Source organism: Amia ocellicauda, chromosome 3 (genome assembly GCF_036373705.1).
Source record: "Amia ocellicauda isolate fAmiCal2 chromosome 3, fAmiCal2.hap1, whole genome shotgun sequence".
NCBI classification, from domain to species: domain Eukaryota; kingdom Metazoa; phylum Chordata; class Actinopteri; order Amiiformes; family Amiidae; genus Amia; species Amia ocellicauda.
The window spans coordinates 39455056-39470842 of record NC_089852.1 but is presented as its reverse complement, the minus strand read 5'-3'; the positions used below and the strand labels follow the sequence as shown (position 1 = coordinate 39470842).

At 38.5% G+C, this 15787-nt stretch overlaps 1 protein-coding gene across 2 annotated transcripts in view; it reads right to left on the bottom strand.

Annotated features, from left to right (window-relative positions):
- Window positions 1-15787, bottom strand: part of tenm4 (teneurin transmembrane protein 4) — a 193336-nt gene that overhangs the window by 7320 nt on the left and 170229 nt on the right. For both annotated transcript variants that reach the window (XM_066699386.1, XM_066699387.1), the window contains exons 26-29: window positions 15334-15569; window positions 7266-7562; window positions 4745-6365; window positions 1393-1535 (exon numbers count right to left, since the gene is read on the bottom strand). In XM_066699386.1, coding sequence (XP_066555483.1) covers window positions 1393-1535; window positions 4745-6365; window positions 7266-7562; window positions 15334-15569 — 2297 coding nt within the window. The remainder of the gene's footprint in view (window positions 1-1392; window positions 1536-4744; window positions 6366-7265; window positions 7563-15333; window positions 15570-15787) is intronic.

The window sequence follows — 15787 nt, the reverse complement described above, 5'->3', positions numbered from 1 at the left end:
TGAGGCACTTCAGACTCTATCAGGGCTGTCATCAAATCATCCTACAGCTCCATCACAAGCTTTCATTTGGGATTAGGTCCACTGAAACACAACAAGTAGGGCACCTCCTGTTTGTTTGTTTGTTTGGTTTTTGTTTGTTTTTTTATTTTTAGTATTCTTTAATCAAATAAATAATAATGACATATTTGAAGACAGTTTTGGGACCTTATAAGATCATGTATAATGAAATACCATCACAGTGGAACAGATCACCAACCTTAATTTTGTAAGAGGAGTTTATGAGATGAATTATTGGTAGTTCCACTGAAATAACAGCCTTTCCCTGGTGGCTTCAGAGCCTTGCAGTTATTTCTGCAAAATTGCATGACCTCTCAAGGGTTTTACTATACCCACATGCAAGTGCGACTCTGCCAGTGATGAGGGTTACTCGAGTGGGTGTAATGAACAGGAGAGAACAGGGACAAGTTCCTTAGTGCTTTGAGGAGGTTTAAACACGATTCCAGTGCCTTTCAACAGCTGTATGACCCGTACGAAATGCAAATGGTTGGGCACATCCCTTAAAAGCACGCCGCTCTTCTTTGTGTTGAAGTCCAGAATCTCATCTGAGAGAGAGAATCATTTGGGTCCCGTCCAATTATATTTATAAGTCTGCTTTACAACTCCTTTGTGTCGAAGTTGCTAACAAACATGTCCCGTATCGATTTGGACCACTGTAACAAAGTTAGTATCCTCCTACTCAAATGACTGTTATTACCAAATGAATTTCGCCGGAGTCCTGGGAGTCGCAGTGAACGCTCCTGAAAGCAAGTGACATTAGAGATGGCAGTACTATAAACCATATATTATAATAATCTCCCACACCCTCCATATCATCGTGAACAGGGCTCTCAGACCAGTGCAAACCCAATCCAGTCCACTCTCAATAACAAAATAGTATTGTATGTGTGTTCGAGTGTGTATCTTGAACTCGCATGGGCTGTGAAACCCAACTCCTAAACACCACAAGCTGTTCAATTATTCAATTGACTTAAAGGCGACTCGGAGGCTTAGTAAATGTAGGATCCCAGAGCGCCCAGAGCCTCGTTGACTGTGGGTAAGACTGAAAAGAAAAGCAAAATCAATGGCTGGCAGCCAAAACGAATGCGGAATATGGCCTCTAGCCTTAAAACCTATCCATTAAAGACAGAGGATGCAGTGTGGACATTTCAAAACCAGAAAGGTAATGAGAGCGCTTTCGTTTGACCCTGTTACCCCACCCAGGAGTAAAGCCGATGCGCAGGTTGCTTTCTGTCAATAGCGGCTATTCCCCATCGCTCTCACGAGAGTCTGACCAGAGGAGTTTTTAATTTCTGCTAATGAAGACAGAACAGAGCAGGCAGACGTATTGATTACCTTGCTGCTGTCCCACTCCTGGGTCTTCATTTGTGTGCGGATTAGCTCATAGGACGGTTCCATCGCATTGGTGTCTGGCTTGGGATATCCAGGGATAACATTGTACAGCTGGAACCCAAATGTAAGCAGCCAACTGTTTACGTCTGGGGAACAGAAGAAAGGACAAAAACAAATTAGTCCAAATGACAGAACATCTGTATTTCTCAAACTAAAAGTACTATTGTTTTGCAGAAAATTCAGCTACTTACTGATTGAACTGAGAATACGAGCTGACAAACAAGATTCAGACAGATGTATGTAAAATTATAATTAAAGTCTCAGAAAGATAAAACAGCAGCCTACATTATAAGTTTAAAACAAAATAACCTTTTGACAGCCACTGCTTTTAAAGCCATTGTGACTTTGTATATTTAACAGAGGTTATCAGGAAGTATATATTTAAATTGTTCTATGTACTTTGAAATATGTAACACAAGGAATGAGCATTGGAAGTTACTTATTAGAGGTTTCTTATTTATCATTTGAATGTCACTAAAAATAAATATGCAAATTCTCCTTTTGTTCTCCTTTTGATGCACTACCATTTATGTTGAAATACCTGCAAGCTAATCAATAATGCACAGTATAACACACTGAAATTGAAATTTCTATCCATATCTTTCAAGTCTCATGAGGAGTACAACCGACTTCTGGAGTGTTTGTTGCTTGGAAGCTCTTATTTTTTCTATTTTTATTTAGAAAGCATTCACATTCAAGTCTGAATCACAAATGGAAGACTGCCTTAATTTGTCAGGTCTCCTTTTGTCAAAGAAATCTGACATATGCGACTGCTGATTTCAGAGCTTTATTGTTCCCGGAAAATATGCATATCAAATATAAACAGCCTTCTCGTCCAGTCTGAGGTGTCACTGATAGAAGCAACACAAAGAACATAGATGAGAAAATGACAGAATATTTATAAACCTTTTTCGGTGATTTATATCCTACCAATATGAATCATGTGGACAGCAACCTTTCTCTTTTCAAGAACAAATAAAGATTTGTTTTCCATCCACAGAACTGAAAATCATCTTCCTGGGGCCTAAGTTCTTAATTACATTTATTATAAATATAGTGCGTTGATAATAAAAAACTACTATAGAACATTTGACGTACTGAATGTGAGAACAGGTTCTTAAACCAAATACCAATGCTAACATATATTTTGTACCAGTATTGTAAGTAGAATGCATTGTTTGATAAAGAAAGGGAGGTTAAATTTGAATAAAACAAATAGAACTGGAAAATTTGTAAAGAGAAGCATGTCTACAAGCTAATTAAAGTCTCAGTGGATCTATTTGGAAATCAGTGCACAGTTCCAAGGTCTAAGAATGATGCATTCGCTCTGCTTCTATATATACTTTATTGTTTTTTGTTTTGTAATGTTGTGATGTTGCAGGATTAGGCCTATTTTAAAGTGCTTATGTCTGAAAAATGTAGCCTCTGATTCCTGCAGAATCTCAATGTGAATAGCTATGTAATCTAGACAGTGGATGAAAAATATGGAAGCCTATATACATTCATTTAGAGACTATTGTTTTAGCTTTTTCAGGGGATGTTACCACAACACAGTTAGCCGCCAAAAGCCCAGCACTGGGTAATTAATGCTGCAAATGGTATTGTTGACGTTTTCAAGTCATTCTTTCATTTTTATGCAGAGAAGCTGCACAAGCAATCATCACTGAGGTGTTTTATAAGCAAAGCAGCCTTCAGCTGCGGTGCCATTGCAGCGCATCATTTCATTATACAGTCGCCCCTTTTACAGATCACACATTTTTATGGTGTCCCTAGGCCTTCGTTTTTCACATCTTGTTGCTTTCAGCAAATGGTATTTTTTCTGATTTACTCCGAAAGGCAATGATGATTTCACATTCAAACTCCTATCTGCAGCAAAAAACAAAAAGAGCCATCTCAGCATACCTTTCCAATACACACACACACCTGCTTTGGAGTCATTTAAGTTATTTCTTGACTGTCAACGATTTGTCTGACATTACTGTTGAGTTTTGTCACCGTTTTATTATTTTGCATTGCAGTACTTGACAAAGCTTTAAAAAATAAATTTGTTTAAGAACAATGAGGAGACCCTCTTAATTCAAAGAGATGGAATGGAAATGTCAGCGCCATCAATCACAATTCCGGGAGCTGGCTGCTATTGTGTAATGCTTTGGAACACAATATCTAAAAGTCTGTTTAACATTCAGGCTCCCAGACAGTGCAGTAATGGTAGTGAGCAGAGCTTAACGGCACACTGTTTAGCTTGGTAATGAATGCAGCAGCCGCACACTAGCACATGCATACAAAGAGGAGGGGAGAGAGTTAACCTGTAAAAATGAAGAGAAAGTGCAAATGCTGAGGACGTTCTCTCGTATTCCTATTAATTCTTAATCAACTTCTCTGTCATGTACATCTATGCCTAAAAAACAAACTTTACAGCACTCAATGGTTATCAATAGTTAAATATGTGTACTGCCTGTAGCTTGGAACAAAAGCTGGAACATAACCAACCGTGAGCTCTTCAAAACTATTTCTATTATGATTGTTTTTTTCTTTTGCCAGCATGCAATTATTTGGTGCAACCTCACTGCGTCAGGTAAAGCACTGTAACAACAACCCCCAATTCATTTTTCACGTAGCCCACATTGCGTTCCCTGTGTTGTAGCAGAACAATGGGTTATTGAAGGAAAGGGACTTTGCGTCTAGTAAAGAAAGCATGGGGGACTCAGGTGCAGAACAACATTAGTAACATGCTCTACAGTACCATACCCTTAGAGCGCTTTCAAAATGAAAGCAATAGAACAAACTATCAAAATAAGGCACTAGGGATGCTTTGAGCAATAACCTGAATGTAAAAAAAATATATATAAACAAATATGTTTTACTACCTGACTTTATTTTTTAAATATTTCAACACTACTGATTCTGGAGACTTATGTGGTGTTTACACGGGTATAATAAATCACATATGATGTGTGTGATTTATAATAAGTTAATATGTTGCTGGAAAAGTGTCTATTATTGTTATTTTGTGCAGTTTATGCAGCCAAACCCCAATAATATATATATATAATATATAATATAAAAAAGAGACCTATTTCATACAATGTATTCCCTTATATTATAATATCCAGACCTAGTGTAGAAGGTTTCATATTGCAATGTCACTATGTATGTCGCATTCCACATTTATGAAGTGACTTTCAATGATAAATCCTCTCCAAAGTTTGTCAGAATAATCCCCAGTCAAAAAAAACATTGTTAAACAAACTAGTCAAGCAAACAATTGTTATTCTCTGCAGCAAATCTGATTTACCTGTCATATAGCACTTGGTCTCCTGGCTGTTGCTGATAGGGTTGTTGTTTTTAAACATGTACAGGTTGAAGGGTACAATGCTGTTGCTGTTGCTGTTGATTCTTCTCCAGATATCATGATCCGGGGTGGTCCATCGGCCAGCGAGGGCGTCGTAATCCCGCCGTCCCATGTGAACGAGTTTGGTGAGGGGCTCGTACAGGCCTCCCTGGTACCCAATGACGAGCTGGAAACTGGGATTGGAATCCAGATACACTTCGCCATAGGCCGTGTGAAGAATCTGCTTTATCATCAAACCTGTGCCACTGAAGACCGCCAGGGGGGTCCCGATGTTGTCACACGCCACATAGAACTCATCTCCACTGCTGAGCTCCATGGCAAACAAGTGTCCCTGCAAGTCGTAGTAGAGAGACGTAATCTCAGAGCTGGAGTGGTTGTACATATGGGTGACACGTGTCGGACTGGATAAGTCTGCATAGAAGAACTGCAGATGGTGCCCAAAGCTGCTTTTACTAGACACCCTCCTGCCCAGGCCATCATAGCGGTACTTGATGTTCCACCCATTGACCTTGTTGTAGACTTTGACTAGAAGGCTGGCGGAGTTGTACTCAAAAAACTCGTTGCCTCTCTGCCTGAGGAACCCATCCTCATCCATGCGGTACTGGACGTCCCCCAGCCTAGTAATGCGGTCCCTCAGGTCGTAGCGGAGTGGCGTTAAGCGGGCACTGTTTCCAGGGCTCAGCAGATGTAGGTTGCCATTAAGGTCGTAGCTGTAGCGCCACAGGGGCTTGTCATTGATGGACACTGTCTGCAGCTGCCCGTCTGCATCATATTCATAGGAGTAGCGAGTCGTATTGGCATAGGGACCGACCTTCAGTTCCTTGCCCACCACTCGGCCCATGTTGTCGTACTGCACCATCATCCAGTACATGAGCGACCTGAAGATCTCGTACTGAACTTCCTTCACGCGACCGTATGCGTCGAAGTGCTTGGTGTGGGTCATCACAGCGGTGGTGATGATCTGGTTGATATCATAGTAGATGACCCCGAACTTCCCAAACTGCTCCGTCTTCCCTGAAACGTCGTCGTAGCGGTACAGGTCGATCGGCAGGGGGGTCTCGTTGATCACCGCCTGCATACTGGTGACCCGGAAGCTGTTGTCGTAGTTGTAGTCGAAGCGTGCGTTCACCATGCCTTCCTCGCTGAAGCGGAATATCTGCCGGTCGATCAGCGGGCCGATCTGCCGGTAGCGGATCGTGCAGGTGAATCCCTCGCTCTGGAGGTTCACCGTCTTCAGCATCCCGGCCGCCTCGTCGTACGTGAAAGCGATCTTTGTGGTGTCGTACAGGATCTCTGTTAGCTTGGACAGCTTCCCGTATTTATAGATCATGCGGCGGCCCGTGCCTTGGAAGCATGTCTGCAGCAGCTGTCCGTCTTCATTGAAGTCTTGGAGTACAGAGGCATTACCCTCTGGAGGCTTGTATGTGTTTCTGTAGTAGCCAATGGAGCGCATGGTTTCCAGAGTTTGGCGAGCCACGTTGGGCATCGTGACTGAGGACAGCCGATCGTTCTTATCGAATTCAAAGATATACTGTCTCTGGCTGTAGAGCAGCAACACCATGGACTGCAGAGGGGTGAGGGGAGAACAAAAGAAAATCACAATTAATATGAAACCTAAGTTTAATGTGACATCCAGAACCTTTAGAAATGGTTCAGCCTTAGTTTAAGAGGTGCTAGATTATATTCAACCCACTTTACTTTCTCCCCCTAAAATATAAAAATAATGTCAATCCAACTTGGCAGATCCAGACTAGTTCAAATGTCACAGGACTCAGAAATGCCACCGATTCCCCCTGGACTAATGAAATGTGACATGAAGCCAGAGCAGATGATAGGAGGATGATGATGGGACTGGACTTTCACAGGCAGGTGCCGATAAATGTAGGAGCACAGCTTTTCAGCTAGCCTTATCAAAGGAAAGTTAAACGAAAAAACCCTTCCCCATGATACTCAGTGAACTCTTTTCATAATTTTACCCAGGAAGCTTTCTTCAAATTTAAGCAGGTACATTACAAACAAAATGCCATCTCATCTCTCTGTCTGACATACAGATATCCAAAAGCAATCAACATTAACAGGGATGTTTTTCTTGTTTTTTGTCTTTTCACTTTTATTAGTGAATAGCGACAGATTGTCAGTGATGTATTCACTTGTACTATGTGAGTAATACTATTTTAGTAACATGTTTATTAAAATGTATGATCTAGAAATAGGGTTTAACTACATTTGACGACATTGTAAGGTACAACATGAAAACTGGCAACGGGCGCAAAAGGCTGAAGGCCATGATAGACGTAATTAAATTTAATCTGAATTTCTCCTCATTAAAATATCACGAAAAAGAAGACAGAATTACATGCATTTTAAAGATGATTTTCTAATTCTTCTTATCTTTGCAAAAAATAAGTGGAAGTTGTGCAGACACAGCTATTTAAATCTAGCAATAAAGTAAAACAGGAGGTACCTTCTCCAAGTAAGTGTAGCTCCAGGATTTCCCATCTGCAAAGATCTGAGAGACGATCCTTCCATTCTGGTCGTACTCCATTCGTACAGACATGGTGCCCCTCTGGATGCCAGCGACGTGTCCTCCTGCTGAGTAGGTGACATTGACCCCATTGAGCCGACTGCTAGGGGACCATAGGGTTGGGCGTCCGGCCTGGTCATAGTGGATTCGGAGGGTGAATTTTCGGTGATCGTCGTAGACTTTTTCAGTCCTGGTAATGCGATCAAAATCTAAAGAAAGCAGGTTCCTGTTGTGCACCTGTTGAACATGTTTGATAGGAGAAAAGAATGACATAAAACAATTATGATTACTATGTAAGAGAAGTACTGTTAATACAATTAATGATTTTTCAGTAAACGTGTATTTACAATTTCACATTTTATTGATTATTTTTGTCTGTGATTGGAAGGTTTACTTAAACAAATAAGGAAAACTCAATGACACTTAAAAATGCAAGGTCAATTAATGCAGTAAACTACTTTTCCTAAGTAGACTGGTATTCTAATTAATGCACCAAAAATCAATAGTATATTGATTATTAAATTAATTAATTATTTTCCAGTGCCTTCAGTAAAGCTTTGGCACACATAGAGGACTCTGATTTTAGTTAATACATTACAATGCTTTGCGGTTTTCATAAACAGAAAAAAATAGAGTCTACTTCTATACCACAGATGAAGTCTGAAACTATAAAATACTGCCTGAGTGATATTGTTGGGTTAGTTGCTGAAATGCACATCAGAGTGTATGAATCAGTATTGACTGCAATGCTGGCTGTGATCACAACTACAGAGGATGCTTTGCAAACAATTGTCCAAAGTGCATTTCTAGGTCTGCAAAGAAATGATTGCTCTGCTGAGAGTTTGTGGTGCATTTCAGTCAACTAGCCATTTAGATAAATGTGCAAGCATTGAGGCACACAGCAAACTGGTGGATCCTTGTGATTTGTGCTCAAAGGGAAGAAACTGACCAAGCCAAGCCAAGTCTTGTTTATTTTCTAGTATATTTTCTAGATTGGGATTAAAGATGGCCCATTTTCTTTTACTTGATATGCCTGCATAAACACACCAGCTGAAAAACATAATGAAATAATTTGGCTTGGTATTGAATTGTATTTTGCAGTTTGTTTTCCATATCACAAAAATCCATCTTTTTGAATTTCACCAGGTACATTAGCAAAAAGAAAAGCTGAGATTAAAATTAATCCTTAATAAGCAACAAGCATGTTTGTATTTGATATCTATGCAGTCAAAAGGTAAAAAATTGGCAGCAATGTGAAATATATGGTCCGCCTTCCTTGCATCAAATTCACAAGAGTTTGTCTGAGCCTTCTGTCTGCGAAGGAACAATTACACTGGGGCCAATTAATGTCACTAATACCAAACTGAGAGGATTATTTTACATTGAAAGTTACCAGTTCATGAATAACAAAGAATCCCCTATTGAGCTGATCAGCAAGACCGCAATTCGAGTGAGTGAATACTGAGCACAAGTCTTTCAGATGTTTTTTTATAGTCTATCTCCAGAAGTGGGTAGAGTGCATCATTTGTTTTGTGTTTTTTGTGTCATATGTATATGTACCGTAAACCTTCAATTAAATGCCCCCGGCGTTTATTCCAAATAACTTCAAGAAGCCCGGGCGTCAATTGGAAACCGGTGATTGTATTAAACATTCATAAATAAAAAGACATTGCTTCATAGTAGAAGTACACTAACAGGCCAGGCTTTTATTTATTTATTTTTACAATTGGTTCTTATTTTTTAATAATTTGCTTCCCAAAGATGCAAACAAATCACTTTCAATGTATGGTGAACTATACACTGGATTGAAAACAAGATACTGGTAATTCTGTTAGCAGTCTAAGATTCGATATACTGTGAACTGTCGCTAAATAAACAAAAAGCACTTCAACAAAACTGTAGAAATACGCTTTAAACCAAACCATCAACGTCATACTTCATTAATCCATTGTTTATGTCGCAATTGACAGTTCAATCACTACAATTAACAGCAATACAACTATATACATATATATATATAGTTTAAATGAGAAATACATTTATAAAAAAACATGTGATGGTGTGTATATATATTTACTGAAAACAAGAAAGATGCAAAAACTAAAAATAAAAGTTTAAGTAAATACAGCTCTGGAAACGAGAGACCACTGCATTTTTTTCTTAAATCAGCATCTCTACATGTATGGCAGCCATTCCATTCCATTCCTATATTTATTTGGAATTTGGGAGAAATGTAATTTATAGAATAAAACAAAAATATTAATTATACCCAAACACCTATAAATACTAAAACCAGAGAAACTGATAATTTTGCAGTGGTCTCTTAATTTTTTCCTGAGCTGTATGTTGAGGAAGGTTCTTTCAAGTGTGTTAATGCATCTTTAGAAACTGTATCAATTTCCTGTTTCTTTATTTATAAAACATTGTCAAGTAACCCAGCTTTGGTTTACATGATTATGGAAATCAACCTGGCGACTATTGGAGACCGGCTGCTATTTGAGACCTGGCGAGTATTGGAAGTTTTACGGTACATTATATTCTCCACAAATGCTACAGAGTGGGAATCATGGCTAAGTAGTAAGAATTCACCATGCTTTCCACTAAATAATTTAAACATATACTAATGATTAAAAAGAATAAATCCACAATATTTATTTACCAGCTCATTGACTTCATTTTACTTTAGTGACTATAACAAATGTGTATCCTTTAAGTAATATTGTTGTTAGTGCTGAATAATGTATGCAGTTTTTTGTTTTCTTAAATCCTCACATATAATCTATTATTGATGTACAATGTAAGCCAGCTGGCAAAGTTATTAATTTGTGGCACTCCAGACAGGGCAGTTACACAACAGGGAGTTCCACAGCACGTGGATGGTGGAACATCAAAAGGTGTTTCAATTTTTAATCATGGTGGAGAATAATCACTTCAACAGTCAATGTGAAAAGGGAATAAAGCTCAAAATTGTAATTGGCACTGGGTTGGGGTACAGTGGGACAAACAAAACAATGAAACAAAAAACAACAAAAACAACAACTGAAAATCCCGAAGATAGAGTACCTTTCCCAGAGGTCTGGCCATTTTCTGAGAGTTAAATAAAATGACAGCAACCATATTTCCCGACTGATACGTGGTAAAGGAAAGAAATGGAAAATGAAAACTCCTCATGCCATGTTCTGGTTCAACAAAGATCCAACAGAGCAGAAAAAAACTCTTTTGGTAGTAACACTGTGGACCACTGAAGAGTATAAACTTACTGAAGAGGAATATTTTAAATTGGACTTTCCCTTTCCCTCAGGAAGACTACAGGAGAATGATGGGAATTATCTGCTGCAACATTTTCGGCTGGTGGAATCAATCACTCAATTAATCAATCTTTCTCTTCTGCTTCCCACTTACTGCCTACCACTCCACTCTGGTTCTGTACCCTCAAAGGGACCGGAGGAACGGTAGAAAAAGATCAGAAGACTACTAAATAAGTACGAGTAACACGGAGGAGGTTATCGGGGGTTACGATCCCTTGAGAAAATGTAAAAATATTATTTGTATGTTGTGTGCATTTTTTTCCCCCTTGGCTTGTTCTTCATCTTTTTTCAATGCCTTCCTTGCCCATTCAGTAGCTTTAATAAAAGATGCAGTCTAATTTATGGTGCATCATCGTTCCTATAATACCTGCTTCGATTACAAATCGTTCCTGCCTGCACTGTCCTCTCTTTTCACAGTGATGGAACTGTTAATAAAGACAGTTCCTCATTTATGACCAAATCCTGATAATAGAAAACAAATACTGGTATATACATTCAGACACATCATATCCATCAGTATTGTATAGGTAAAGGTTTATGGACATCAAACAAGCATACATTTTTTAGTTTTTGATTGCATTCTTCTTTAGATATAAATTCAATAAAATTAATCACTTTAACTGATATGTTTTGTTATAGGCTATTTATCTAGATTATAGCACTACAATTTCTAATTATAGGCTTTTTAAATAATTAGAGTTGCCATTTATGGATGAGAAAAAAATAGGATTTTCAAACTTTAATGAGTTAAAAATCAGACCCTTCCATCCCTTGAATGTGTTTCTTCCATATTAAATAATAATAATACAGAAATGATGGTGTTTAATATTCAGTGTGAGGAAACTGGAACATTAAATTATCATTAAACAGTTTTCATTGGTTTAAACAAGATTTATTTTTCAGCAGCCAAGTTTGTAATCATCATTAATATATAAATTATGCATGCTGTCATAATTTATTCACCAATCTAGACACTTTTAATGGTACTTGTTTTAATAAATCTTTGTCAATTTTGCTTTCATTATAAGTAAATAATGAAATTCCTGTATTTCATGTCCAATATTTGCTCGGGTTTATGATTTTCACATTTTAAATCTGTTCCCTGTGCTTCCGAGATTGGAATATTAAAATCGTATTTGTTCAATCACTGAATCGTCCTATTCTGGCACACACAGGGTTTGTCTTTACCTGTTGCCTTCTCAGCGAAATGAAAACAAAAGAGGTTCTGGAGTCAAAAACCATCAGCAACATTTCTAAAAGGAAATGAGGACTGTTGGAGGCCATAGATTAATTACACGATAAGTGTGATAGTTCATTCGAGTGACATTCAGTAATGGCTAAGCTTCTAAGCCAGTACGATTAGAGAATCATCTTACTGTTCTTTAGAAATCATCACGTAACAGATTTTTCCCAGTGAGGTTTCAAAATGCACCTAAAAACTGGAAGCAGCCAGCAATCACCATCTCTCCGGTCTGAGCTTCATTATATACAGTATTAGCTCCAGGGGTGCTTGGTTGTACCCTAAATTAACTCCTTTATAAATAATGGCTACAGTGTGTAAATAGGCAGTCTTTCAGGGATGGTACTATTTTTGTTACATTCTTTATGTATAATTGATATGTTATACACACGCACAAGATTTAAACTTAACAGGGAAACTCCACTGAGTTGCCATTTTTGATACTCTCACAGTACAGATACAAATACTGAACAGCGCCACAGACAACAACATTCATGTTGCTGTTGAAATTTTGCAAGGGCAGGAGCGAAAGAGGGACAACACTGACCAGTTTTGCTGCAGGGTGTTATTGAAATCACAACATCGCTTGACACAGCATTCAAGGACACCCAATGAATCTCTGGGTAGGGATTCCGTGTCCCGTTCCCTCTGTTCTCACCATTAGGCTGCCCCCATTTCCTATCTCCCCCTTGGGGGCATTGTCTGTTAAATGCATTAGAAGGTTTCACTTCTGAAGTTGAGAAGAGTTTTAAATTATCAGCCAGTGACAGACACAGTGGCACCTCCCAATTAGCTCTACCGGTGTCTAGCAGAGTTCGACCGCATTCAATACTCAGACCAAATGGAGATTTTGCTTGGCAAAAACATTCAAAACCAATCCTGATTCATTGCCTTTTTACTAACTTATTGCTCAAGTCAAAAATAGGTCATTTAAGCTTTATGTTGCATTTTTAAGTATTAGTGATTTGCCATTTGGAACCAGAGCTCTGTGGCATTATTATAGTCTTTCTGGAGTTGTTCACCAACTGGGTCATTTGTATTGATTGGTTCTGTTATGATGTCTCTAAAGGGATTTGCTATAATATTTTCTACATTGAAAATAACAAAGCATTATTCAGCTCTGTAAATTATTGTAATTTTTTTTTTTTTTACCACTTAAAGATCTATTGTACTGTAATAGCGGAAATCTGCCACCATGTGGTACTCTGCACTGACAAATGCCTCCCCTTCACAGCAGCCCAATGAAGACTTCTGCTGCAGTGATCAGTGAGAGCCCATTACATAATTACACACAGACATAAGCTGACACAGACACACACAGGTAAATATATAAATAAAAACGGCTTAGAGACTGTTAACGTTATCAACACTGTTTACTTTCGTCAGCATTCAAAGTATTTTCGCAGCATTGGGAAGCGGCATGATTTCATTCCATATCAGGGATCTGCCATGACCCTTGCATCTCTGCAAAATATGACTGCACCATAATCAATTCACCTGTCAGAAAATCTTCAGTGCTTGTGAAAGTTGAATTATTTTAAACACTGCACAAAATCAATTTCAATGTTCAAGCGGCCAGCTGCTACCAAGTAGTTACTTTAAACTGTCTTGCCGACTGATGAGTGGAAGTTACAAGGCTTATAATTAAGGTATAATTACATGGTGCACAGAGTGTGCAGATGAAGGAGATATACAGACTGGAGAGAGGAAAGGAAGAAGGCTTTACATTTTAAAGTGCATGTTTCCAAACAGGACTCTCAGACATTATATTAATTAAAATATTTTGAAAGTAGCTCTGACAAGTAAGGCAAAAAAGGCAAAACATTTAAACAATAAAGAATGAAAGAAATACAAACAAACACATAAATAAATAAAATGTCTTCATCTGCTGTAGTTCACTAATTAGTTTGTGTTTGCACTAGGGATGGGCTGTATACAGGTTTCACATTTTACCATGATTAGATATCGTACCTGCTGTGCTGCACCGCGATTATTGTAATTACAGTATACATGGTATATGCTCTTTCTGAGAAAAGAGTCCAATGTATCCTGCATTGCTTTAGAAATAGAACTGCATTGATAACTGGACATGCATTAGTAGAACTCGTCTCTCTCACTTCCTGAACCACATCCCTTCAACGTACCTCCCTGTTAATTGTCATCACTGCAATTTTATAATGGAAAGAGTACTATACAATTGCTCTGCTTCCAAAAGACGGTATGAAAATTTAAGTCTTGGTAAAATTCCAGATTTTTTCAAGCTCGCAAAACTGCATGGCTGTATTTTGAATATGAGAAAAAAGATGGTGTAATGTTTGAAGACGGCGTTCCGTTTCGCGGACGCTGCAATAAAATCACTGGTTTGTGCTCGTGGTGGAAGCTCATAAAACCTTTTAATACATCTGGGACTGTCACCATGTAATTTATGCAGACATCTCAAAAGTAACTTATATACAGTACAGGTATACCCCGCTGTGGTCGATCCACTATTCACAGATTTGTTACAGCATGAACTGATGAAATGAATGGATTTTGAAATGACATTTAAAAAAATCATTACAATATCAAACCTTAGCAAAACTAAAACTCTTGCCTTGCACAGATAGATGGCATAGCTGTTAAAAAAAAGTATAGATCAAATTATTCAGATCAACAGTGAACAGTTAAAATCAAAGCACATGTTCCTTAACTGCAATCAGACTGACTGCCCCTCCCTTTTATGAAAGTGTTGACAGCGGTAGATCCACTTCATTAGGAGAGAACATTAAAAAGTTAAAATTAAAATAGAATTATGATAATATGCCCAAAATGTGCCAGAGTTCTGAGGGAGAAAAATTAAGCTAGAGCATCACTCAGCACTGAGGAATTTTGTCAGATTTAAATTAAAATTCCCGTAAAATTGGTGAGTTTATTATAATTATTATTTTGTATTGTTAATTTATAAGTTACATTTTTTTAACAGCATTTTATGAATTTTCATGTTTGTTTTTGGGTATATGAAACCTATCCACATCTTTAAATTAAATCTAGTATGATCCCGATTATCACAAATTGTTCCAGAACCTCTCTCTCTAGAATTAAGCTGCATGATTCGTACTATGATATGCCGGTTACTGTGGTATTTTTACCTGCAGTTATGATACCATGGAAATTGCATACCGTCCCATCCCTACTATGCACTGCAGTGACATGACTTGGGGCCGGATTAAATCAAAACTTTGACCCACCAATAGCAAACTAAAAACCTGTACATCATAGCGGTTACATATCTGATTAGAAGAAAGTGGCATCTAACTAAAAATGAAGCAACTGAGTACAGTTCTGTAGTCTTCTATTAGCAGGTGCGTCAAAGTTTTGATTTAATCCCAGCCTTGGTGTTGAAAATCTCCCATATGACAGTATACAGATCTGTTAATGTCAGAAAACATGAGTAGAGGGCCTCCATTTGAGAATCACTCACCCTGAGTCTGCGTCCGAACACGGTGACCTGCCCCCGGGCTTGCTCCTTGCGCTGCCTCCACTCCACCAGGTTGAGGCCATTGTCGATGGGCAGTGTGACATTCCTCTTGCCCACTGTGGGGTTCACGGTCCCCGCTAGCAAGTGAGGCTCTGTGTGCAGAGACACTTCCATCCCATTGGCGAGCACCAGCCTCAGGGAGCCATCCAAGCCGATGTAGTAACTGTTTCGAACTTGATCTGAAAAAATAATAAAAATGCATTATAACTCTTCCAGTAGCAGCCATTTATATTCTAAATAAAGGTACAAAAAAAAAATCAGTCTTGCTTCATTACGCCACTGATTCTGATTGTCCTCTTACATCAGGGAGGAGCTAAACGTATACGGCCGAGGTGCCAAGACATTACTACCTGCCCATCATCCCCCATAAGTGACTATAAAGAGCAATTCAGGTCTA